At 50.8% G+C, this 26,662-nt stretch overlaps 1 protein-coding gene across 5 annotated transcripts in view; it reads left to right on the top strand.

Annotated features, from left to right (window-relative positions):
* The window catches only part of VRK3 (VRK serine/threonine kinase 3), a 34,992-nt gene extending 9,243 nt beyond the window's left edge, over positions 1-25,749 (top strand). For 3 of the 5 annotated variants that reach the window (XM_071219986.1, XM_071219984.1, XM_024566294.4), the window contains exons 6-15: positions 2,277-2,347; positions 4,061-4,127; positions 5,088-5,172; positions 5,435-5,540; positions 7,696-7,788; positions 12,949-13,081; positions 14,434-14,554; positions 20,332-20,390; positions 23,886-24,046; positions 25,418-25,749. In XM_071219986.1, the coding sequence (XP_071076087.1) occupies positions 2,277-2,347; positions 4,061-4,127; positions 5,088-5,172; positions 5,435-5,540; positions 7,696-7,788; positions 12,949-13,081; positions 14,434-14,554; positions 20,332-20,390; positions 23,886-24,046 (896 nt within the window). In that variant the 3' untranslated portion in view covers positions 25,418-25,749. Of the gene's footprint in view, positions 1-2,276; positions 2,348-4,060; positions 4,128-5,087; positions 5,173-5,434; positions 5,541-7,695; positions 7,789-12,896; positions 13,082-14,433; positions 14,555-20,331; positions 20,391-23,885; positions 24,047-25,417 lie in introns of those variants that run through there. The other 2 variants (XM_071219985.1, XM_071219987.1) reach the window with 2 other exon arrangements.
* The last annotated feature ends 913 nt before the right edge of the window (positions 25,750-26,662 follow it).

The following is a 26,662-nucleotide window of genomic DNA, read 5'->3' as shown; positions in this document are numbered from 1 at the left end:
CCTAACTCATTGAATTCTTGCAATAGTCTTATAACATCAGCAACATCACTATCCCCATTTTATCTATGAGCAAAATGAATCCCAGAGATACTAATAACTAGCCAGAGACCTGGCTCCAGAAATCTCACAGTCAGGATGATTAAGGAAGGGTGGAAGGAAGAGAGAAAAGGAAGGAGGACTCAGAGGGCTTGCTAGAACAGCTGGCGACGGTTCAGTTCCTGGGCTCCGGAATGATCTAGCCCCAGGCTGGAGCAGCTCTGCTACCTACCAGCTGTGGGGCCTCATGCTTGTTACACTTGAAAAGCCCCGCGTTGGGCGCCCCCACTGTGCCCAGGGTGGTGCTGGGCTCTGGGGCTGTGAGCGGGTTCAGTGAGTGACGCACGTGGAAGATGAAGCTAGCTGTGGTCCGCACTCAGCTGGCGTACTCACCTGGGGAGACGAGAGTAATTCTGCCCATCTGGCCACCGGTGGATGTGGCAACTTATTTAAAAAATCCTCACCCAAGGGCATGAGTATTGATTTTAGACAGAGGGGGAAAGAGGGAGAGGAACATCAGTTGATTGCCTCCTGTACGTACCCCAACCAGGGACTGAACCTGCAACCTAAGCATGTGCCCTGACTGGGAATCAAATCCACAGCCTTTCAGTTTATGAGATGACGCTCCAACCAACTGAGCCACACTGGCCTGGGAAGCTGACACTGTTATTATTTCTGCTGGCTCCTCTGAGTCCTTGCATCCAGCCTCAGGGGTGGGCTTCAATACTGCTATTTTACAGACGAGTCAAGGAAGGCCCAGAGAGGGTTAGCACCTCATGCAGAGTCACCCAGAGTTGATGGTGGGGCTGGGCTTGGACCCAGGTTGGCCTGGCTTGGCCTCTCTAAGCTTCAGCTCTCTCATCTCGTCCAGCAGGTGGCGCTAACAACCACAGCCATGATAATACTGTATTAGTAGGCCAGCTTCCCTAGGGCTGTCCAGACGGTAAAGGAAGGGATGTGTGTAAAGCCTACACTTAGCGCAGGGCCGGAGGAGACGTTGTGGGGTTTGTAAGGAAGCGGAAGGGGACAAGCATGCAGAGTGCTTTTGGGGAAGTGCCCCAGTACCTGGGGAGGAGAGGAAGGGGAGGGGCTGTTGCAGAGGCGCACGCCCCGTGGTGGCTCTGGAGCAGAGGTGGTCCTGCAGCATGGGTCCATGCTGGGCCAGCAGGGCTGTGCCTTTTTATCCGCCTTGATCAGCCATTGGACACTGGATATGGGCCACCCCGGATGTGCAGCTGAGGGACCTCTGAGGGGCCGAAGGCTGCCTATGGCAGGTGGGGTGGGGCTGGACTAAGGCAGCAAGTCCTTCCTGGAGGAGGAGTCTGCATCCATCATGTGGCAGTTACCCATATATGTAGACAAAGGCCGACAGGGTGGGTCAGGGTCCCCGGAACACCCCCAGGTTGGTGATGCACTAGGGGACCACGGGCCTCTCACATCAGGATGCATCACAGCGAAAGGACATAGGAGAGACGGCAAAAAGGAGAGGCACATGGGGCGAAGTGCGCAGCTTCCAGAGCCTTCTCCATGTGGAGTCACACGGGCCACACTGTGAGATATGACAGTGCGTGTGGACCACTAGGGACTCCACGCCCGGGGCTTTTGTTGGGGGCTGGTCATATGCACACCCTCTGCCTGCAGCATAGCAGCTTGCCAGCCTCCAGAAGGAAAGCAGATGTTCAGCAGAACAGTTTGGGCACAGGAAGCCCCTCTGATTGGTTAGAGCAGCGGTCCCCAACCTTCTTGGCACCAGGGACAGGTTATGTGGAAGACAGTTTTTCCACAGACTGGGGTGGGGAGCGGATGGTTCTGTAATGATTCAAGCGCATTACATTCAAACTCACCTCCTGCTGTGCAGCCCGGTTCCTAACAGGCCCATACTGGTACCAGTCTGCAGCCCAGAGGCTGGGGACCCCTGGGTTAGAAAAGGCTGGAACCCTCCCAAAATCCAGGTTCCCAGATACCAGCCAAGGACAGCCTTGCAAGCAGGCCATTCCAAGGAGAGCAATCTTAGGCCTGCTGTGTTAGCCCTTTTGCATAGCTGGCTGTTAACAGAGAGCGGAAGAGAGAGAAAAAAGGAACTTGTTTGAAAATGAGGAGGAGCGGGTCTTATAAGCCAAGAACGCACTAGACCCGTGGGAACCAGGCAACTGAAACCTCTGCTCATTTCCGGGAAGTGTGGGGACGGTGCGCTCACTTTCCCTGTAGATTATGACCTCACTCGTGTTGTCCATCCACAGCCGAGTCTGTCTCCACCTGTGAGTCCACCAGCGAGTCAAGTGCCCAGAAACAAAGATTCTCGCTGAAACTAGTGAGTGGCCCTATGGGGATGCCTAGGCTGGGGGGAGGGCTGCGCTGAGGGGAGGGCCTGGGGCTTTAGCCAATGCACCACAATCTCCAAGCCTCCGTGGGCGGGGGGCAGGCAGGAGAGCAAGGAGCAGTGGTACCCTGGGCAGGGCCCATCTCCCTCAGGGCCTCAGGTTCCTCATCTTACAGCGCCCATCAGAAGCTGCAGCCAGGTCCACACCTGAGTCTGCCTCTGATAACTTCCTGGCTGTTCCATCGGGCAAGTGCCTCCCCTCTCCGAGCTGACTTGCCTCATCTGTGAGATGGAGCCAATAATACCCATGTTGCGTGACCCGTTCGCTCACTGCCCAGCTCTCAGCGTGGGTTTACTGAGCACCTGCTCTAACATGTAACTGTGCTGGGTGTTCAGGTTCAACAGAGAACCAATCAGGTGGCGTTCCTGGGCTGAGGAGTCAATGAAATCACACCTGACTTTAGAATACAGGAAACATGCACTCGAGGGGGACCAAAAGGGAAAAATAAATCTAGAAAGTGAGAGTAACCAGGCGGGCAAGTCACGTCCTTCCGCTCAGAGGAAGTGGTCATGGTCATGGTCGGCAGCCTCACGATCATCCCTGAGTGCAGGAATTATGGGTGACTTATTTATTCAGATTTTCTCACTCACCCCTGCAAAACCGGGGCAGCTGGATTGGGCCCCTCCCTTGGCCCTAGATGGAGGCCGCGTGAGTGGATCGAGCGAGGGCTCCGGGGCCAGACTCCACCTACTGTGGAGAGCTCATTCCGGCCCCACTCTGGGCCAAGAGCCTCACAAACAAGCCTGTGGGGTGGTTACCGCATTTCCCCTTTCTCCAGATGAGGAAATGGGGACTCGGTGCCTTGCCTAGGGACACTCAGCATGCAGGTTTCTCTGTTCACAGCTTTGGCTCCAATGGCAAGAACAACACTCAGCACATAGTAGGTGCTTCGTAGAAAGAATGAACGAATGACAGACCTGGGATTTGAACCTACTTCTCTTTGACCCTACGTTTTTAAGAACCCAGCTGTACTAGTTGTATTTAATTAAAATATTTGGCTTTACTGCTAGGAAAAAAATGCCCCAATGTTAACAGCGGTCCTAGGAAAAATAATATTTTATTGCCCTTTCAGTTAAAAGTCGGGGACAGTGGTCCAGGACTGACATTCTGTTTCCAAACCGAGGGGCCCAGTTTCCTTCTCTCATTGCTCCAACATCCTCAACCCATAACCTGCATCCCATGGGCTGAAATGGCCTCTGCAGCTCCCACCATCACACATGCATTCCAGCCAACAGGAACCCGAGAAGAGGAAGGGGAGAGCCGGCCCCAGCCCATTAAGGGCATAACCGAGGAACTTGCCCGTATCTCTTCTGCTCATACCCCCATTGTCCAGAACTTGCCATGTGGTCGCTCCTCACTTCAAAGGAAGCTCAAAAATCTAGTTTTTGGCTGAAGGCCACATATGTGGGGAAAACTTGTCGGTCCCGTCATAAGAGAAAGAAAAGGAGCCTGGGCAATGGGAGATAACGTGGAGCCTCCGACATGTGTTCATGGGTAGCGAGCACCCTGGGGAATTCGGTTTTGCTGTGTGGGACATGGTGGGGAACCTGGGTAGTTGCTGGCATTGCCCTGGGGGGATGAGCTGGGGTCCCTTGTCCCAGAGACTCCAGTGGGACAGCTTTCTCCCCCTCATCCCATGCTAGGACTCCAAGGACGGGCGGTTGTTCAATGAGCAGAACTTCTTCCAGCGGGCTGCCAAGCCTTTGCAAGGTATTCCTTGGGGAGGTGGGTGGGGGAGAGACTCGGGGGTGCCAGCTTGGTGCAGGCAACTAGCTTCTCCCTGAAGGTGTGGGGAGCGTGGGGGTCAGATAGAAGACTCAGCCTTGCTCCTGTCACCCCTCAGTCCTCGGGCCTCACAGGACAGACATCGTGCGCTGAGGCCAGCTCACACCAGCTCTTGAGAGCCAAGGATTAAGTTTTCAAAATTAGCTCAAGCCAGTTGTTAAACATGGCCATTGTTTAAATTAATTATGTCAACTAACCATTGTATAAATTAGGTTAAGAGCAAGGGTGATAAATACTCAAAACTCATCACTTCCCAATTATTTGTCTGTGTTTCCATCGTGTATACCCTTGAGATCGTTTGCATCCATTGTACCCGGATGACGGAAACACCACGTAATTACGCTGCTGTGCATCTCTTCCTATCTCCACATTCTGTGGGCGCACAGCAGTAGCTCGAAACAGGCCACAGTGGGAGTATTTACACCACAGAGATCAGCCAACACCACAACCCAGGGCTCTTCCCCCCCGGACAGCCAGTTTGTTCAGCTTTTATCAGCACAGCTCCGGGTCTGTGCCACCCAAATGAGACCCTGGAGCATAGGCTGATGTGTAGTGACACAGTGATCGGTTCAGACATTTCCTGATCTTATCAGCTATGCGTTTGAATTCTGAAGTTCTGCCCTTTTTATCCCTTCCACTCACTCCAGATCTGTGTATATTGTTTCTCCCACTTTCACCCCTTGTCACCTGCACACAGAGATGACAGACATTCAGGTGTCAACCAGGCCGACCCTGTCAGCACACCCATTGTAAACCTACCCAAGAGGTGGCGTCTCCAACCAGGAGACTTGGGTCTGGCCTGGGCTTGGGCGCACTCTGCTTCTGGTCTGAGAATGGGCCTGGGACCAGGGGGGCTCTAACTTCTCAGGTCCCTGCCCCCCACAGTGAACAAGTGGAAGAAGCTGCAACTGACCCCCCTACTGGCCATCCCCACCTGTGTCGGTTTTGGCATTCATGAGGACAGGTACAGGTGAGTTGCCACCTCACTGGGCCCTTTTCTTCTCTCCCTGTCATGTCCCCAGGCACAGCTGGGACCCTGGAGTCATTGGCCAGATAGCTGCTTCCTTCCTTTCTCCTGCTTTGAGCCAGGCTGACCCCCTCAGTCAGAACCCTTAATCTTGCTCGAGGCCAGGACCCCATAGCCACCCAGCCACAGTCCATCCTTTGTGGCCTTTGTTCTGCCCCCTCCCCTGGTCATCTCTGCTGCCTCCTGGGATACGCATGTCTTCCAGGTTCTTGGTGTTCCCCGTGCTGGGGAGAAGCCTTCAGTCGGCCCTGGACGACAACCTGAAGCATATAATACCCATGCTGTCTGTGTTCCAGTTGGCCTACCGGCTGGTAGGTACCTGAGCATTGCTGGCTCCCAGCAGGGGGGTGGCTGCCGGGTTCTGGTTTATCAGTCTGTCCACTGACACATTCAGTCCGCACTTTCCCCTGCTGGACACTGAGGACCAGCACACTGTCTGACGCAGGTGAACGCCAGGCCGTTAGAACCAGGGGATAAGCATGAGGTGCGTTCCAGGCCTGTGGGAGTTGAGGGCGGGGCCCCAGCCTCAAACTGAGGGCTTCCATCGGGCTTCCATCGGGCTTCCTGATGGAGATCCTTTCTGAGATAGGAGTGGGAAGGAGCAAGGTGCCGGGAATGGAGATAGGTGAGGAGAATATTCAGGCCAAGGATACAGCTTGGGCAAAGGCTTATATGGGGGAGAGAGCATAAGGCATTGGTTCATTCATTTATTCCTTCATCCAACCTTTTTTTTTTTTATTTTCAGATTTTATTTATTTATTTTTAGAGAGAGGGGAATGGAGAGAGAAAGAGAGAGAGATGTCAGTGTGTGGTTGTGTCTCACGCATCCCCCACCAGGCATGTGCCTTGGCTGGGAATCAAACCGGTGACCCATTGGTTTCAGGCCAGCACTCAGTCCAGTGAGCCACACCAGCCAGGACCATCCTTTCATTAAATATTTACCAGGTCCCTGCTGGGTGTCAGGCACTGTCCCAGGGCCTGGGAGTGCGGTAGCAAATAGCACAGATGTGGGTTTTATGTCAAAGAGGATGAAGTTAAACAGTTGCACAAATTATGAAAAGTTCCTGCATAGAAATGTCCCCCTGCTATGATGGCAAATAAGAGGGCCAAATTTAAATTGGGGGAGGAATGAAAGAGGCAAGGCAGTGACACATTAGGTGAGTCCCAAAGGTTTTTGTGCTCAGAGTATCTTCACTGTGGCATGCGGAGAGACAAAGGGTAAGAGGTTGTGTGGAGAGATCAGCAGGGACCAGATCACCCAGGGCCTTGAATATCAGGCTGAGGAGCTGGAACTCTCCCCTGAGGCACTGGGGAGCCATGGGAGGATTGGGAGCAAGGGAGGGGCACTGTCAGCTCTGGCCTGAGGGAAAACTGGTAGCGGTGAGATGGAGGCCAGGTGAGGTCAGCGTGAGAAAGGGCAAGGCCTGAGGAGAGGCGTTAGGCTGTGAGGATGGAGAGTTTGTAAGACAAGCAGAACTTGGTGGGCAGTTAAGCCTTGGGGTCAAGAGGGCCTCGGGGATGTCATTCCAATGTAACTAACACCGAGGCAGTTCCGTGTATGAGTCTGGAGCTCAGTGGAGAAGTCGGAGTGAGAGATAAAAATATAAATTGCTTAACTAAACTTACTTCTGTTCTCTAGGAAAAACAAGAACTCCTCTTTGGTATGTGCAGATGTTGGGGGGTTTTTTGGCAGGGAGCAATAAGTAACCAACTTACCCCCTTCCTGGGTTTGCAATCAACTAAGAAATAGATCTAAAAGATAGAAAACCAAATGTTGGCTTTACTGGTGAATTTTTTTTAAGATTTTATTTATTTATTTTTAGAGAGATGAGAAGAGAAGGAGAAAGGGAGAGAAACATCAGTGTGCAGTTGCCTCTCACATACTCCCAATTGGGGACCTGGCCCAAAACCCAGGCATGTGCCCTGACTGGGAATCAAACCAGCAACCCTTTGGTTCTCAGGCCTGCACTCAATCCACTGAGCTACACCAGCCAGGTCTACCAGTGAATTTTCTTTTTTAAGACTACTTTTTTTTTTTTAAAGAGTTTATTTATATATATTTTTTAGAGAGGGGAAGGGAAGGAGAGAGAGGGAGAGAAACATCAGTGTGTGCTTGCCTCTCATGATCCCCCTGCTGGGGACCTGGCCTGCAACCCAGGCATGTGCCCTGACTAGGAATCGAACCATGTCCCTTTGGTTCTCAGGCCCACACTCAATGCACTGAGCTACACTAGCCAGGGCCTGAATTTTTTAAAGCCTTATTAGAAGACCTGCTTCGGTGTGCTGTCAGAGTGGACTTCCTAATGCTCCTCCAGAATGAGTCAGGCCTCACCCCACCACCACCACCCCAGTCACAAGCAGGCCATAAGACCACAGGCCCAAGAGTGGGGACTCAGTCACCGGGCTTTGCATCAGAGCTGCTTAGTGTGAGTCACGCTGCTCACGGAGATCCTTTTTCCTCCCCAGCTGGATGCCCTGGAGTTCCTCCATGAGAATGAGTATGTTCACGGAAATGTGACAGCTGACAATATCTTTGTGAACCCAGAGGACCCGAGCCAGGTAACAGGTCCTCCCCACCTTGGGGCTCCCTGGGCTCAGGATCACCTGTCTCAAAACTTCCATTTATTACAGTTTTTTTAATTGATTTTAGAGAGACAGGAATGGAGATTGAGAGAGAGAAAAAAAAAACATCAGTGTGTTGTTCTACTTATTGATGCATTCACACGTTGATTTTTGTATGTGCCCTGACTGGGGATTGAACCCACAACCTTGGTGTATCAGGAGGACGCTCTGACAAACTGAGATACCCAGCTAGGGCAAAACTAGAGATGAGCAACTTAGTAGAAAAATGAGTAAAGGCTAGGAAAAGCACTTCATTGAAAAAGAAATCCACAGGCTAGTTAAATATGTGAAAAGATGCTCAACCTCCCTAATAATCATTGAAATGAAAATTAGAACATACTGTTTTTTAACCTTTTGGGCGGACAAAATTTAAAAGAATGATAATATCTATGGTGATGAAAAGATACAAAGAAATAAAAGTTCGGCTCTCACCTTCCCGTCAAGATGGAGTCGTAGGTAGACACGCTTCACCTCCTTGCACAACTATGTGAAGGATCACAACTAACCTCAAAACAAAGAACACCCAGAGCTGCCAGGAAATTGAAATGTATGGAAGTCCGACAACCAAGGGTTTAAAGAAGCCACGTTCATCCAGACGGATAGGAGAGGCAGAGACAGAGCCGGGGTGGAAGGCACGCGGTGTGGTGGTAACATGGCAGTCGTGGCAGCCATCAGAACAGGTGGCCCCACATTCACATGTGGTTGATAGAAATCGGGAGGATACCTGGGGATTGAGTGATCCCAGCCCCAGGTCAGACCACACAGCCCAGGGTTCCAGTGCTGGGGAAATAAAGCCTCATAACTTCTGGCTGTAAAAACCAGTGGGGGTTAGGGTGGTGGGAGAAACTGCCAGTCTCTCAGTAGAGTCCATATAAAGGGCCTACATAATCCTAGAACATACACACCCCACCCACTCTGGGAACCACCAGCAGGGCAACAGCTAGAGGGGCACCAGTTGCATATGGGAAGAGGGCGAAGTGACTGGAAATGGGGCAAGTGTTGAGCAAGCCTCCAGCAGCCAGACAGCAGCATTGTCCCCTCTCTGACCCCTCCCCCACATACACAGCCACAGAACCATGAAGCATGTTGCCCCGCCCAGGTGATTACCTAAGGTTCTGCCCCATACAATGTAACAGGTGCACCAAGTCGGAGTCAAACCAGCTCTTCCTAACAGAAACAAACACAGGGAGGCCAGGCCGCCAAATCTAGGAGACAAAGAAATACGGCTCAAATAAAAGAACAGAACAAAACCCCCCAAAAAGAACTAAACAAAATGGAGATAGCCAACCTGTTAGATGCAGAGTTCAAAACACTGGTGATTAGGATTCTCAAAGAACTCTAAAAGTATGGCAAAAGCTTAAGGGAAGAAGTGAAGGTTACACCAAGTGAAGTAAAGAAAAATCTACAGGGAACCAACTGAAGGGAACCAAATCTTCGATTTGGAACATGAGGAAAAAATAAACCATCAACCAGAACAAAATGAAGAAACAAGAATTTTTTTTTAAATGAGAGATTAAGAAGACTCTGGTCCATCTCCAAAAGTGCCAACATTTGAATCACAGGGATGCTAGAAGGAGAAGAGGAAGGCAAGAAATTGAAAACTTATTTGAAAAAATAATGAAAGATAACTTCCCTAATTTAGTGAAGGAAATAGACATATAAGCCCAGGATATAAGAGAATCCCAAACAAGTTGGACCCAAAGAGGACCACACCAAGACACATCATAATTAAAATGCCAAAGGTTAAAGATAAACAGGGAATCTTAAAAACAGCAAGAGAAAAGCAGAGAGTTACAAAGGAGTTCCCATAAGACTGTCAACTAATTTCTCAAAAGAAACCTTGCAGGCAGAAAGGGACTGGCAAGAAGTATTCAACGTGATGGAAAGCAAGGGCCTACAACCTAGATGACTCTATCCGGCAAAGCTCTCATTTAGAATAGAAGGGCAGATAAAGCTCTTCCCAGACAAGGTAAAGCTAAAGGAGTTCATCATTACCAAGCCCTTATTATATGAAATGTTAAGGGGTCTTATTTAAAGTAAAGAAGATCAAAACTATAAACATTAAAATGACAACAAAGTCGCAACTGTCAACAACTGAATCTAAAAAACAGAAACAAACAGGAACAGAATCATAAATATGGAGGTCACTTGGAGAGTTAACAGTGGGGAGGGGAAAGGGGGAGAATGGAAGAAAAGGTACAGGGATTAAGAAGCATATATGGGTCCTGGCTGGTGTGGCTCAGTGAACTAAGCGCAGGTCTGCGGACCAAAGGGTTGCAGGTTCCATTCCCAGTCAGGGCACAGGCCTGGGTTGCAGGCCAGGTTCCCAGTAGGGGGTGCATGAGAGGCAACCACACATTAATGTTTGTCTCCCTTTCTTTCTCCCTTCCCCTCTCTCTAAAAATAAATAAATAAAATATTTTAAAAAGGAAAAATTCTTTAAAAAAAGAAACGTAAGTGGTAGGTACAAAATAGACAGGGGGCTGTTAATAATAGTGTAGGAAACGGAGAAGTCAGAGAACTTACATGCACGACTCACGGACATGAACTAAGGGGGGGATTGCTGGAGGGAAGGCAGGTACCAAGCAGAGGGGGACAAAGGAAAAATCAGGACAACTTAATAGCATAATCAATAAAATATACTTTAAAAAAAGAAAAGTGCTTTCTATTCTGTGAGAAGTATGAATTGGGCAACCTCTCTGGAAGGTAACTTGGATATAGCAGTAAAATTTTAGTGCATATTTTGTTTGACCCACCAGTTCCTCTCTCAGGAGTGCATCCTATCCCCATACTCTTAGGGCTGTTTGGAGATGTATGTCTAAATACGCAGCGTTCCTTACAACATTGATTGTAACAGTAAAGTGGGAAAACCTTAAATACATGCTCCCAGTAGGGTGCTGATTAAATAGTGGGGTTTTTTTTCACATTTTTAATTGTTGTTCAAGTGTAGTTGTCTCCATTTTCTCCCCACCACTCCCCCCATCCCAGCCATCCCCACTTTCCACCCTTAATCCTTCCCCGCTTTGGTTTTGTCCATGTGTCCTTTATACATGTTCCAAGTAGATTCTAATTATTTTTTCAAATGACATGACTTAAGCAAAAAAAAAAAAAAAAAAAAAAAAAAAAAAAAAAAAAAAAGGTTTAAAAAGGGAGGAGTGCAATATATTGGTCCAGGGAATGGAGACATGGAGAACTTCACTGGTTTCAGGCATGGCTGAATCTAGGACCAGTCAGTCATTGCCAGGCAGACTGTCTTCCCTCATGCTGACCAAATCACCACCAGGAAATTAGGCTTAAATCCCCTGAGTTTAGCAACCCAGCAGAAATAGATCAGGTGAGCCTCACCTCAGTCACCTGGACTAAGAGTTGGAGAGACATGATCCCAGAGAAAAATTGTCAGGCTGTATTAGAGCTTTCCAGAGAAACAGAACCAACAGAATGCACAGAAACATTAAGTATAAGGAGTTGGCTCGCACAGTTACGTACAGCAGCGAGTCTCAACCAGTGCGCTATAAGAGTTTTTAAAACATGCCGTTCATGACTAGTTAGTCAGGGGCACTGACCTCTTTTTCCCTTAGATTGTCAAAACTTTTTAAAAAATGATGACACACCAGTAGCTGTCCAGGGTGAATGAATCAAAATTATACCTACTTTTTTTGTCAGAAAAACAAAAAACCTGTTTTGGTGTGCTGCAGAATTTTAGTAACTAGTTTATGTGTGCCATGAGATGAAGCAGGTTGAAAATCACTGGTGTACAGAATTGTACAGGAAAAGATCTGTTATGAGGAATTGGCTCACACCATCATGGAGACCGAGAACCTCGATACATGCCGTTGGCAAGCTGAAGACCAGGAAGAGAGGATGGTGTGGTTCTGGTCAGTCCAAAGGCCTGGAAAACCAGGAAAACTGACAGTGTGAGTTTTTGTCTGAAAAGCTGACAGGCTCAAGGCCTGAGAAGAGTCCATGTTTCAGTTCAAGTCCAAGGCCAGAAAAGGCCAATGTTCCAGCTCTTGCAGTCAGCCATGAGTTGTCCCCGCTCACGCAGCCTTTTCGTTCTATTCAGACCTCCGACTGTTGCCTGAGGCCCACCCACATTAGACAGAGCAATCTGCTTTACTTAGACTATGGTTTAAATGTTAATCTTATCCAACCCTTGCTGGTGTGGCTCAGTTGGTTGGGCGTCATCCTGCAAACCAAAAGGTCACAGTTTCAATTCCCGGTCAGGGCACATGCCTGGGTTGTGGGTTCAGTCCCCAGTAGGGGCACATGCAAGAGACAACCAATTAATGTTTCTCCCTCCCTTCCCCTCTCTCTATAATCAATAAAAGGGGGGGGGAATTTTAATGTTAATCTTACAGAGAGACACCCTCACAGACACACCCAGAATAATGTTTGGTCAAGTGTCTGAGCTCCAAGTGAGATTACACTTAAATATCACAAGCTGTGACCAGAAGAAAAAGCTGTAGATCTCTCTCGGACAAAACCAATAGTTGTCCTTTGTCCAAATAGCAGAATACAGTGAGCCATTAAAATGCAGGCAGGGCTGACTGTGTGTCTGGCCGATAAACACTTTACTTTTTGTTTTCAACTCTGTTAAGCCTCATAACCATCCTGCAAGGTGGGGACTATCACTGTCTTCATTTTACAAACGGAGAAATGAAAGCACAGAAAAGTTACATAACTCGCCCAAGGTTGCACAGCCCCTAAGGGCCACACTGGCACTTGAACCTGATCTCTCTGGCTCCAGAGTTAATGCCCTGAACCATGCTGAAAGTGCAAAAAGCCGGATGCCCAACAGGAGGCACAGTGTGATCCCTTTGTGGAAAACTAGAGCCCCTGCCCTGTCACATGTGTTCACCAGTTATTTGAAGAAAACTACTTGAAACAATAAGAAACTATCATCAGTGGTTACCTCTGCGTGATAGGTTTAGGGGTGGGGTTGCAGTAGTGATGATTGGTTTAGGTTCTTTTCACTCTACACTCTTTAGTACTGCTGGCATTTGTTTGTTTCTGATTATGCCCTCAATTGTGCTGTCTGATTCCAGAGTCCAGGCTCCTTACCTCCAAACTGCATGGCTTCTCCCTGTGCCCACACAGGTGACCCTGGCAGGCTATGGTTTCGCCTTCCGCTATTCCCCAGGCGGCAGACACGTGGCCTACGTGGAAGGCAGCAGGAGCCCCCATGAGGGGGACCTGGAGTTCATTAGCATGGATGTGCACAAGGGATGCGGTAAGAGACCAGAGAAAGGGGTCAGGACCCTGGAGACACGCTTGTCATACAAGGGCAGCTGTAGGTTTTCACAACCATGGACAGCAGATGACCAGACACTGGAGTCACCTCAAGAAGTCATGACAGGGATTTAGAATTAAGAATAGAGCCCTGGCTAGTGTGGTTCAGTGGACTGAGCACCAGCCTGCAAGCCAAAGGGTGGCCAGTTCGATTCCCAGTCAGGACACATACCTGGGTTGCAGGCCAGATCCCCAGTCTGGGGCACATAAGAGGCAACCACACATTGATGTTTCTCTCCCTCTCTTTGTCCATCCATTCCCCTCTCTCTAAAAAAAATAAATAAAATCTTTAGAATGAAGAATAGTGACCCCAAGCACTGGGGAGTTAGGGGTAGTGGTTCAGCACCAAGGACAGAGGTCAGCTGGGCACAAGGAAGCCTTGCAGGTTCAGATTCAGCATCTAGTGGAGACTTAGAACATGGCAGTGCCCGCGAGTCTCCCAGGAGAGCCGCTGAGGAAGCAGTTGGCTCTGTGTCTGCAGCTCAGGAGTAAACTGTGGGCGGAGACTCAGGGGTCAACAGGATCTCAGGAGTTGTCAGCTGAATCCCTGGCAGAGGGATGAGCTTATCCAAGGAAAGTGTACAGTGAGCAGAGATCCCAGGGCAGGTTCCCCAAGGAGGTCGCAGCCCCTCTTTCCCAAATCCCTTGGGACTACGGCCATCCATGTGCCTGTGTCCTCCCACCAGACTGAGCTCTGAGCCCACCCGGGGAAGAGGTGGTGCCTGTGCCTCTGGCATCAGGTGGCAGAGTCAGTCACGCACAGTCGACTCTCAGTGTGTGCTGAGTGCTTACACGAGTTGTGCAAATCATGACGTTTGGACAGCGTAACAAAAATAAAACCCAGTGGTCGTCTTTGCTCCCCCACTGAGGCTGTATGCAGTGCCCAGCCTTCTGGGCTCCCTCGTGCCCTGTTCTGTGTCCTCTGTAGCTCAGGTAATCCCACAATACAGCCATCTCCCCACTAGACTGAAGGACTGGGACCCAGCCAAACTCTCGTCGACAGTTTGAGAAATGGGAGCACACAGGGCTCTGAGGGCTCATCAAATGGATGAAAGACAAGGAGATGAGGGAGTGAGCTAGTGAGAGCTGGGGTGGAGGGAAGGCTGAGCAAGTGAATGAGTAACTGAGAGACGTGTGAGTGGGCGAATGAAGAGTGAATGAACAGCCGAGAGCCAATATGTTTGGGTGGTTGAGTGTGAGTGTGTGGTTGAGTCAGAGGGAGAGAGGAAGGGGCCGGGTGTGGCAGTGAGTGGAGCATCCAGACCGAACTGCCACCTCTGTCCCCCTCCCCAGGGCCCTTCCGCCGCAGTGACCTCCAGACCCTGGGCTACTGTTTGCTGAAGTGGATCTACGGGACCCTGCCGTGGACGAAATGCCTGCCCGACATCGAGGCCGTCATGAAGCTGAAACAGAAGTGAGTCCGGGGGTCAACAGAGCCCAGCACTGGCCCAGCACCCCTGCAGCAGGGCCAGAAGCACAGAACCCAACGGGGGCAAGAAAGGAGGGGGGACGGTGTCCAGCGGAGCGAGTGCCTCTGCAGTTCTCAGGCGTTCGCTCTACCATCTATTCCAGCAGACCAGAGCGTGGACTCTGGAGCCCTGCTGCCTGTGGTCAGACTCCAGCCCCATGGCTCTGCGGGGTTGGGTGAGCACCTTAACCTCTGCAGCCTCAGTGTCCTCAGTGAGATGGGGTCCTATTAGCACCCACTGCTGGGGGCAGCAGGAGGATTCAGGGGAGTGAGGGACACAGCACTCGGCTGAGAGCCTGGCCTGTAAAAAAAGGCTCACCACACACTGGACCACATGACTCATTCATTCCTTCCCGAGCTTGTGGGCAAGTCTGGGCCCTCCTCACCTCTGCATGTAAAACCACCAGATCCAGCTAGTTATGTTTAGACTGTCAGCACCAAGGACAGCGCCCACAGCCGGCCCCTGGAGGCTGGGAAGGGAAGTGCTGAGGTGTGAGATTCAGCACCAAGGACAAAGGTGTCTATTTGCGAAGGAAAGTGCCGCTGGTGCGGTTCCGCCCCAGGGGCAGGGGGAAGTAAGAACTGGGCCTTGGTCCTCAGCACCAAAGACAGTCAGTGGACTCCTGGAGGGGCACAGGGAAGCGCTGCAGGCCCAGAGGACGTGATTCAAGATTTGGTGCAGACTTGAGGCTGAGAGCTGCCCAGCAGGTACCCGGGAGGGCCGTCTGGGAGGTGGTTGGCTGTCAGTGTCTGAAGTGCACAAATGAAGTCTGCACGGAGATCCGGGCCTCAGTGGTATCTCCCGAGTTGTCTGCAGTGGCTCTGGGAGGGGGTGAGCGTTTCTAGGGCGGACATGCAGAGTGGGAAGAGGGCAAATTCTCCTGTGAACAGCATTGTGTCCACAGCGCTTCTCAGTTCTTAGTGTGCTGTCTTCCTTCTAAGCCTCGCCCACTTTATTCTTCCCCTTCAATGTCCCCTGTCTGCCCCGTCACCCATGGGCACCCATACCAACGTACTGCATCCATGTTCTCCTGACACATCAGCTTAAATGTCTTTGTACCCTTGAGCTTGCATGACGGCGGCGGCACTGCGTGGGTCCGACTTGTACTAATGTTGTTCTCGAAATCGAACCTGTTCCTGGCCTTTTTTATGCGACACTGTGTTCGCCGGCTTTCACCTCGGGTTTCCTGCTTCTGACAGCTGCTTTTAAATAAGTTTGTACAGATGTGTCTGTGTCCCTGAATACTGTACGATGAGAGTACTTACTCTGCATAAATAGTGCTCTGCCCGAAACGCCGTTGTTTCTTGCCTTCTTTCGCTCAGTGCTGTGTTTTGAACTGTCAGCTACATCACTCGCTCGCCACCTCTGAATACGTCTCCTAACTTTGGTTGTTGAAATGCACCTCTGTCCTTGAAACACTTCCAAGCCCGTGTCTCCCCAGGGTGGGAGGCTGGACGCAGCCTTCCCCCACTGAGCACTTAGCTGTGCAGCACCTGCTGTGCTCCTCCAGCCCTTCTAGGCCCCGGGCACAGCATCCAGTAAGACGCACATCCCTGCCCTCGGGGAACTCCCACATCTGCTGGGGGAGAAGGGAAGAGACGAAGAGTGGAGCACAGCACAGGTCAGAGGTCAGACCGCTGTGGGGGGTCCAGTCAGAGCCCTGGGGAGATCCAGCAGGGTGCAGGGGACCGGCAGGGTGTGGGCACCTGCCACTCTTATAGATTAAATGGCCAGGGCGGGTCTCAAGGCAACGGTGACGAGTCAGTCATCTCCAGAAGGGCAGTGAGGCAAGGAGGAGGTCTCACTTTGGTTGATGTGCCCCTAACATCCCTGCAGAAGGAAGGAAAGACAGACAGACAGATAGACAGAGGCCTTCAGCTCTCAGGCTTCCACAGGCTACCTCTGCCTCAGAGCCTGCCAGACACATGCCTTTGCCTTGTTTTCTTGGGACTTACTGTTGCAGGAACCTACTCTCCAGCTCTCCCATCATTTTCCATGTCCGCAGTGAAGCCAGGTGAGAACGACGGGTCGCAGAACGGGGGGCACAGGCAGCAGGAACGTACCTCCCATTTGCTAACACGTTGAGCGTGCCTGAAGTGTGAGACCCACTCCTTTACATGTTTCTGCTGTCTCAGTTAGGGACAAGGCTGAGCTGCTCCTGCAAGCAGACCCCACACCACCACTGTGGCCCAGATGAGGCAGGTGTTTGCTTCCCTCCTCGAACAGCCCCAGGGTGGGAGGCCGAGGGTGGCGGGTGCCTCTGCCCCCTTCTGCATGCACATGTCCTTCTCTGGGTGCCAACCCTGCTGCCACCGCCTCCCATTACTTTGAAAGGGCGGGACCGGAAACAATGTGTGTCTCTTGGTCATGCGACCACCCTGAGCTGCAGTGGGCTTGGGAAATGTCGGCAGCCACAGGCTCATGGGGATTCTGCCATCAAAGAAGAGAGGTTACACTGGGCAGCAGGGAGCAGGTCCTCTGCAGTGCCACCTGACATCACGTTTCTGAGGGCCCTTTATTCCCAGGCCTGGGCTTCCGTGTAGACACACAGGTCAGGCAGACAGGCCCCCCAGCCTTGGGGATTCCCAGGCTGGGGGGAGACACTGGGGCAGGAAGCAGGCACTGCATGTGAGGGTGGAAGCCCCTGGAGGCATTGTGGGAGCAGAGGGGAGGCTTGTGACCTGGCCTCAGCCCGCTGGGAGCCTTGACCCAGAGGATGCCTGACTCAGTCTATAGAGAGCAGTTATTTCCCAGGCAGGCAAGGGGGAAGCGAGATTTCCAGGCCGGCAGGATGGCATTTACATGAACTATTCATTCATCCATTCATCTAGGATCTGTCTTCCCAGGGCATCGGTGTGCCAGCCCTGTGCTAGCAAATGCTGGGGGTCAGCTGAGGGCCCCTCTTGTCAGCAGTGGAACCACCTGCTGAGGCTCTGATAGGCTGAATCCTCTCTCCCTCTACCTCCCTAGCTCCTAAGAAGAAGTCTTGTCTCCTTTTTCACATCTCTCCCACCTTCCCCTTCATGTCTCAGTGATGACCTCAGTCAGACAGAGGCTCTGCAATCGCCAAAGTGGTGCAGAGTAAATAAAATGGGTCCTAGTAATCGTTTTAATATCGATGATTTCAGTACAAGTAGCACTTCATTCCAGAGCCCCAGATCCCAACCACAACCACAGAGGGAGGGCGGGGCAGGTGAACAGGCCCCACAGGGAGATCCAGGCAGTGACATCACCACCATTCTGGACCCCATCACCCAGACTCGAGGCAGTAACGAATAGGACCACCAGGGGGTGATGTTGAAGCACGCAAGTTTTCTGGAACCCTAACTTGTTTTCCTCTGGGACATCTTAGTGGTTGGTGCGTGCGGCCTTTTTCCACTCATTCAGCAAATATTTGTTCCTTTTCTTGCACATCCTAGTTCATGCCAGAATGAATGGCTAAAAATCATCCCACTACCACTGACAGCGACAGCCTGTGGGGAAGGAGTGCTCACTCAGTCATTCATTCATTCACCACATGCATCCCAGGGCTGCAGGGAGAAAGGTGTCAGACGGGTGCTTCCTGTACATACATCTCACCAGGTGCTGTAGCGCATCTGTGGCCCTCTGTACAGGGTGCACACAAACTCAGGAAGGATTGACTTCCGCTGCCTGGAGGTGCGGGGGGAAGTTTCCAGGACACCGCTTAGGCTGTGTCGTGAAGCGGGAGCAGCCACCCAGTGGGGTCAAGGCTGGGAAAGGCCGTCCAGGGCAGAGAAGGCATTAGGAAGCCAGTGGATGTTTGGGGAACTAGAAAAAAATTTGTGTGGCCAGAGCCTGAGATGAAGGGAAGTCAGGGAGACAGGGTCAGAAGGGCTGGTCCACTCCCTGGGACTTTCCTAGGGAGCCCCAGAAGGGCTTCGAGCTGGGAGGGGCAGAGGCAGCTCTGGGTGTGGAAAAGCTCTGGGGCCGTGCCTGGGAGGCAGGGTAGGAAGCTGCAGTCCAGGGAGAGGGTGAGGCCTGAGCTGGGCCCAGAGGCATCGCAGAGTGGGGGATGGAGCAGAGAGGGCTGGGGAGCAGGAGGGTGGCACTTGGGGACTTCTGGGAGGATGGGGAAAGGAAAGGACAGTCAGTTCCTGGGGTCTGGGTGGACGGTGAAGGTAAGCCAGGGAAGTAGATGAATTTCTGGTTTTCCTGAGTGGTCCAAGAGGGGTGTGTATGTGTTTACATATGTACATATGTATACAAATATCTGTGTGTTGGATAGCTAGTCATTCTTCATTATTCACAGAGTTCATAATTGAGAATTTGCCTATTCACTCGAATGTGTCTGTAACCCCAAAATCAATACTCAACAGTGCTTTCGTGGTCATTCTCAGACACGCAGAGTGGACAAAACGTAGGGCCCACGATCCCAGCTGAGGTCAGACAAGGCTGTGCCCCGCCTTCTTGGCTTGTCTCTCTCACTGTAAGCCAGTGTCCTGCGTGTGGCCTACTTTATGCCCCATTTTCCACCTTTATGTGCTTTTTGTCAGTGGTTTTGCTGTTTCAAGTGGCCCCAAGGTGCGCTCTCCCACTCAGGCGCCTGCCCACGCCTTTCTTCCCTCTCAGGCAAGCATCTCCTAAACTCTACGGATCCCCACAAGACTTGCAAGCAGGGGAGCAGTGGTCAGCGACAGCTCATCCAGGGCTCACCCCCTGCCCCTGTCTCCAAAGCCCTTTTCTCTGACTCTCCAGTGAACCAAAGCAGCCCCACCTGGGCTCTCCCATTGCTTCTTCTACCCTAGGCCCTTCCTTGTTTCACTGTCCCCAGCTTTAATGAATGTACTCTCACAGTCAGTCAATCAGTAAATAATACAGCAGCCCCACGCGTAAGCTGCAGTGCTGTTTCGAGTTCCTCAGTGTCAGAGGCAGTGATGTGCTTCCAGAGAGAGGCCACGTGTTAGATGAGCTTCCCTCAGGCACGAGCCCAGTGCCGCTGGCTATGAGCTCCATGTGGATGAATCCATGGTATATTAAATAAGATGCCTTCAAACATAACCACATAAAACAAGGTTCTTATGTATTGATCAGTTGATGAAAATGTCAGGAGCAGCCCTGGCTGGGGTGGCTCAGTGGATTGAGCCCAGGCCTGAAAACCCAAGGGTTGCCGGTTCATTTCCCAGTCAGGGCACACGATGGCGTTTTGGGCCAGGTCCCCAGTAGGGGGTGTGCCAAAGACAGCCAATCCATGTTTCTCTATCTCTATCTCCCCCTCCCCCTCCTCCCTCTCCCTTCCTCTCTCTCTAAAAGTAAGTAAAATCTTTTTTTTAAAGCTTATTTTCAAAGAAAGCCCTGGCTGGTGGGGCTCAGTGGATTGAGTGCTGGCCTGTGGACTGAAAGGTTGCTGTTCGGTTCCCAGTCAGGGCACATGCCTGGCTTGCGGGCCAGGTCCCCGGTTGGGGGTGCGTGTGAAAGGCAACCAATCTCTCCTTGTCTTTCTCCCCTCTTTCCCCTCACTCTAAAAATAAATAAGATATTTTTTAAAGAAAGAACAGAAAATGTTGTGACCAGAGGCTCACAGGAGCCTAATGCGACGTTTCTCCTACAAGCAGATTCAGAAGTTGCTAATTCAGCATTCAGGGCGACTCTGCAGGGAGTAACTACCGTGAATGATAAGCATCTACAGTGCAGCGATGAGGCGTCTTGTTTTAGTTGCTGTCTCTTCCCCAAAAGACCTTCGCATGTACCTCTGTCCTCTCAGGTTCCTTGACAACCCGGAGGCCCTGGTGGGACAGTACAGTCACCGGATGAGTCCCTCAGGTATGTCCTGAAGGGGAGGGACAGGTGGGGGCCATGGCGGGACGGTGTTGGGGGAGGCTTGGATCCATGTGAGGTCGCCTTCCTTTAACACACCTCTATTGTCTTTGAGTGTTTCAAATTACATAGATGTATGTGCTCGTCGTAGAAAAACAAAAATCTTGCCCTGGCTGGTGTAGCTCAGCGGATTGAGCGCAGGCTGTGAACCAAAGGGTCACCAGTTCGATTCCCAGTCAGGGCACATACCTGGATTGCTGACCAGGTTCCCCAGTTGGGGGCATGTAAGAGGCAACCACACATTGATGTTTCTCCCCCTCTCTTTCTCCCTCCCTTCCCCTCTCTCTAAAAATGACTAAATAAAATCTTTTAAAAAATATTTTTAAATCTTCACCCCCAAAATTCAGAAGTGTCTCTGAACTATAACAATACACATGCCCACACAACCTACATATGTGCCCGGACTGGAATTGAACCTGTAACCCTTTGGTGTACGAACAACGCTCCAACCAACTAAGCCAGGACACAATGATTTTTCTTAATGGAATCATATTCTGTGTATTAGTCTCCAACTTGCTTTTCTTTTCATGTAAGAAGAGTCGACCTTGGAGATTTTCTGTATCAGTGTTTGTAGCATTTTGTCAGTATTTTTTAATCTGTGGTAAAATACACCTAATGTCAGTAATTTAAAACTGTGGTTATGACTCATTAGTCATGAAATCAATTTAACACGTCAAAAATAAGATTTTTAAAATTTTTAAAGAACAGAAAAAATATTTGTGCTTTGCAGGAATGAAGGAAATGTGAGACGTTGGTTTCAGAGATACATATTTATACACATATATGTGTATGTGGGTAACAGGTTATAATGTGAAATATATTTCTAATTATGTTTGTTTTTAAGTATTTGACAAACAGTGCTCCATCTGGACACAACAACGCACATATAATACATGAGATAACCCACCATATGAATGAATATATCAAAATATTTCACTAATTCTTCATTGATAAACCTTTAGATTGCCTCCAACTTTCTGATATTATAAACTCTTTACTCCTTTTTTTTTTTTCTTTACTGGGTTTTGGGTTTAGATTTGCCAATCTAATCCTTGCTTAGAAAATAATTTAAACCAAACAGAAACGAGTTACATAAAAAGTGAAAGTTCCTAACCCTTCCTTGTCCCCTCCCCATTCATACTTTCAAAGAAATGCAGTGAGTACATATCAGTTATCTATTGCTTTGTAACAAACCACTTCAAAACAGACTGACCTAAAACAACAGCCATTTCGTTTCTTTACGGCTCTGGAATAACAGGCCAGGTTCAGCCCAGCGGTTGATCGGCTGGTCTTCATGCCCCAGGTGGCTCTTCTCCCTCCCGTCTGGTGATAGGTGCCAGGTTGTCACTCAGATAGGAGTCCTCAGCTGGGATGGCTCATCTGCTGCTCCCTGGGTCCCACACCCTCCAGCAGGCTGGAGGAGGCTTCCTCGCATGGTGGCCTTGGGGAAGTCTTCCAGGAGGACAAGAGTGGACACTGCCTAGCATGGGGGTCCCAGAATGGCACTTCTGCCACATTCACACCTGTCACAAGGCCAGCCCACTCTCCAGACGAGGGAAGCAGCAGCCACAGGGAGAGGGGACAGGCAAGCAGGGATGGCAGGAGTTGAGAGCCTGCCGGCTGCAGCCAGTACTCTGCGTACGTGGCCAGCGTGGGTAAATGTATGCACACGTGGTTTTGTTTTACCAAACCGTTAAAATAGCCTCACCCTGCGTACGTTTTGGTCGAGATCCCGCTTTTTACGTTAATGGCCATCAGGCTCTCTGCGTTGTTACTCACACAGGCATCGCCGCGGCTTTTCACAGCTGCACCGTATTCGTGGTTTGGATAAACCATCATTTTTTTTTTTAATTTATTTTACTTTTAGACAGAGGGGAAGGGAGGGAGAAAGGGAGAGAAACATCAGTGTGTGGTTGCCTCCCACGTGCCCCCTACTGGGGACCTGGCCCACAACCCAGGCGTGTGCCCTGACTGGGAATCCAACCAACGACCCTCTGGTTTGCAGGCCAGCACTCAATCCACTGAGCTGCACCAGCCAGGGCAGAGCTCACTTTTTAGTTTCCTGAAACCGCTGGGTTCAAGTCCTATCTGTGCTGCCCAAGTGACTCTCGCCTCCAGCCTTCAGCCCTGTGTCCTCGTTCTTTAAGGAATGAGCCCCCAGCTCGTGGCAGGCCCCGGCGGGGCTTGCGTGATGGTGGTGGGGGTGGGGGCAAGGCTGGCCCGCCTGCCCGAGGAGGTCGCAGCCTCTAGTCGGGTACCAGGCAGGGGAACTTCAGTGGGTAAATGTGCCTCTCTGAGCCTCAGCTTGGGTGGAACAGGGCCAGTAACAGACCCCACCTCCAGGATTGCCCAGAAAACCGTGCAGCGGTTCAATGCAGAACTGCTGCACAGAGCTCCATCCAGGAGGGCTGCCTCAGCTTCGCTGCAGCCCTGATTATCCAATAAACAAGCTATTTAGTTTAGTGGTGGACATTCCCCAAGCGGGGACTATCATGCCTGCTATCGGTGTCATAACGGGCACTTTTTGGGAGATGATGGTATTGTGCTTATTTAGGAGGGAAAGAAACAACAACAGCAAAAAGTCTTTATCATTTAAGCTGTGTCCCTGGGGCGTCTTGTCTGTAAAGCCAGACTTGTTTTACATTTTGAAATGATGGGGGGACATGGAATGAAAAATATTACTGTGAAACTTACCTGAAATTCAAGCTGCAGCATCCATAAGTCTGGGCACAGCCACCACGCCCATTCACTCACCTGTTGGCTGTGGTTGCTTTTGTGCGAGAACAGCTGAGTTGAGTTCTTTCTGACACAGACCAACCAAAAATGTCGACTCAGCAGACTTTACAGTAAAAGTTTGCAGGTCCCCATTTTAGGGATCCACTAAATATTTACAGGTAAAATGACAGTTAGCTGGGATCTGCTTTCAAACAACACAGGAGGGGGACGGACGTGGTAGGGTTCAGAAGAAAGGAGATTAGCTGTGACTGACAGTTGTTGAGACTGGGTGATGGGTTTGCCATACTGTTCCTCTGTTGCGAACGTCTGATGTTTTCCAAAAATTAAAAAAAAGCCCTGGCCGGTGTAGCTCAGTGGATTGAGTGCCAGCCTGCAGCCTGCAAACCAAAAGGTCACTGGTTCAATTCCCAGTCAGGACACGTGCCTGGGTGACAGGTCAGATCCCCAACAAGGGGCACATGAGAGGCAACTTCACATTGATGTTTCTCTCCCTCCCTTTCTCCCTTCCTCTCTTTCTAAAAATAAATAAACAAAATCTTTTTTAAAAATTTACAAAACATCTCAGTGCCTGTGGCCATGCCAGGCAAAGGGCAAGCACAGACTAGATGGGCACCGAGGGTGAGACCCTCAGGGCACAGCCACCTGGGCTCAGGGCGGGGGGCCCCCTCTCAAGCCTCTCCCATGGTGGGGCTGTCTTGGCCACAGAGGCCCCGCAGGAGTACCTGAAGGAGTACCTGAAGGTGGTGATGGCCCTCAAGTACGATGAGAAGCCACCCTACGCCGTGCTGAGGATCAAATTGGAAGCCCTGTTGAAGAAGCTGCGGGTGTCGGCCTATGACCCCATGGACCTCCACATGACGCCATAGGTGGGTTCCGGTGGGACCAGTCTGTGAGTCCTAACCCCGGCCCCCTCCCCACCCCCAGCCCTCATCTGATGTTTATTCCAGGGGCCAACTTCCTAGTTAGACGCTGGATTTTTCCACAGGGTTCTTGAACTTTCCAACCCCACCCCCGACAAGCAATCACAAGTAGCAGTCACCTGACTCAAATTGGCTTTTAGAAAGAGGAGGGTTGATGGGTTCTTGTAGCCAGAAAATTCCAAATGGGGAAGCTTCAGGCATGACTGGATTCACAGCCTAGAAAATAGCATCCAGATATTATCTGTCTCTGTCTTCCTATGTCCTTCTTTCTTCCCTCTGTCCCTCCAGCCATCCCCTGTAGTCTCTGCTCCCCTTCGGGTTGGTTCCCTTATCCCCGCCCCCGCTCTACAAAACCTTGCTGGCTCTGTACCCTTGCTCTTTGCACTTCAGGGTTCATCGTGCAGCCCTTCCTAACTTTGTTTACGACAGCACCGTGTTCCATGCGGATGAAGGATGCTCCCCGAAACCTGGGCTCACTTTCCCCGGTTTTTGTTTTACAGCCAGCGAGGCCTTGCACACACTGGTGTGCGCCATGTCTGTGACGAGTAGGCTGCCCTCCACCAGGGCAGTGACTATTTACACCCCCATTCCTATCGTGTGAGAGAGTGCACAAGAATTTGGGGGAGGTCAAAACTAAATTCGCTTTGCTAAATAGCTTTGGCAAGGCCGCGTGGGCGTTCTGAAGAGGAGCTTCCCCTAGGTCCTCCACCGTCTGTGGAGCTGAAATTTCCCTCCTCGGGGCCGGCTGGAATCGGAGCTCAGGGTTGGTCTAACTCAGGCCTTTGCGGATGGGAGCGAGAACAGCTGGGGGCATCTGTCACTGCAGATGTTCTTGGTTGTCACCACTGGGGAGAGGGTGCTACTGACATCTAGCGGGTGGAGCCTGGGGCTGCTCAGCCTCCCGCAGCACACAGGCCAGCCCACCGCAGACTGTCGCCACCCTAATGTTGGTTGTGCCAAGGCTGAGGGAGCCAGGTCCATAGGCACCCTCCTGGTGGCAGCCGCAGCCCTCTTCCTAGTGGCACTTTAGTTACACTGGTCCTGCCTCAGGACCTTTGCACTTGCCATGCCCATACTCTGGAATGCTTTTTACCTTCCGGTTTTGTGCTGCTGGCTCCTTCTCATTTCTGGCTTTCAAATCCTGAGGCCCCCTGACCACTCCCGCCCTTGGGGTGCCTCCCCACCTTCTCTCTTACCCATCACCTCTTCCCTGCACGGTGGGTCCCAGTCCCCAGGAAGTGCCTGTCTCACATCAGGGCCTTAAAGGGAGCTCCCTGAATGCATAAGGCACTCGCAGCGATTTTTATTGTCTTCCAGAACTTTCAACTCCCAGTTTGAAATAGAAAAAAAAAGAACTGTGACTCCAGGCCTGCTGTGGATAAGCTTCTGGAAAGATCCCTCAAATGTGCATTCCTGCCGCTTCTTTTGGAGACACTGCCTGTCAGTCTTGATTAGCGTCAGGGAACCTGGCAGCTGGGCCCCAGTAATGTGAACGGTCTCCCCCAGGCCGTCCCTGCCTTTCAGCCGCTGCTCTGGCAGCCGCTGGGTTGTGATCGGAGAAGACCCCCAACGCACGGCCCCTCAGGCGGACCCTTCCTACCACTGGCACCACTATGCTTTGGTAATAAATCGTTTCACTGGAGCTTGGAGAGCTGAGTGTCCATAAAAGAAGTTCCTTTTGAAAAAATTGAGCTCCCTTTTCCCCTCGACCCTTTCAGACTTCATGGGGCCACTCACTGATGCATTCTTCCGTCTGTCCGTTCTTCCATTCCTCCATCCGTCCTTCTATTCATACACACATGCTCTTCAACTTACAATGCAACTACATCCCATTATAAGTTGAAAATATTGTAAGTCGAAATGCACTTAGCCCTGGCTGGTTTGGCTCTGTTGGCTGGAGTGTTGGCCTGTAAACCAAAAGGTTGCAGGTTCGATTCCAGGTCAGGGCACATGCCTGGGTTGCGGGTGTGGTCCCCCGTCAGGATGCATGCAAGAGGCAACTCATCGATGTTTCTCTGTCATGTCGATGTTTCTTCCTCTCTCCCTCCCTCCCTTCCCCCTCTCTAAAATCAATAAGCATGTCTTGGGTGAAGATAAAAAAAAGAAAGAAAATACACTTAATGAACCCAGACACAGACCTATACCTTCCATAAAAATTAACTCAAATGCAAAACTTTGAAACTTATACAAGAAAAGATAGGAGAAAAATCTATATGACTTCAGTTAAAAAATAAATAAAAGAAGGAAAGAGAGAGAGAAAACTGCGTTTAGCACTACACTGTAGTACCAGCTGTTTACCTGGTGATCACGGCTGACAAAGCTGCACTCACAGCTGCTGTCTGGCATCATAAGACAGTGTCGCACCCCATCTCGCTAGCCCAGGAAAGGATCACACTTCAAAATCCAAATTACACTATTGCTTTCACACTCTGGTAAATTCAAAATATTGTAAGTCAACCCACCGTAAGTCTGGGACCTTCTGCACTTGCCATCCACCCATCCCTCCACTCAACCATTCATTTACGACTCATTCCCCCAGCAGCTTACCATTCCCACCTGCCA

This window comes from Desmodus rotundus, chromosome 12, assembly GCF_022682495.2.
Source record: "Desmodus rotundus isolate HL8 chromosome 12, HLdesRot8A.1, whole genome shotgun sequence".
Taxonomy (NCBI): domain Eukaryota; kingdom Metazoa; phylum Chordata; class Mammalia; order Chiroptera; family Phyllostomidae; genus Desmodus; species Desmodus rotundus.
The sequence above is the reverse complement of the archived record's forward strand: the minus strand, read 5'-3'. Positions and strand labels throughout refer to the sequence as shown.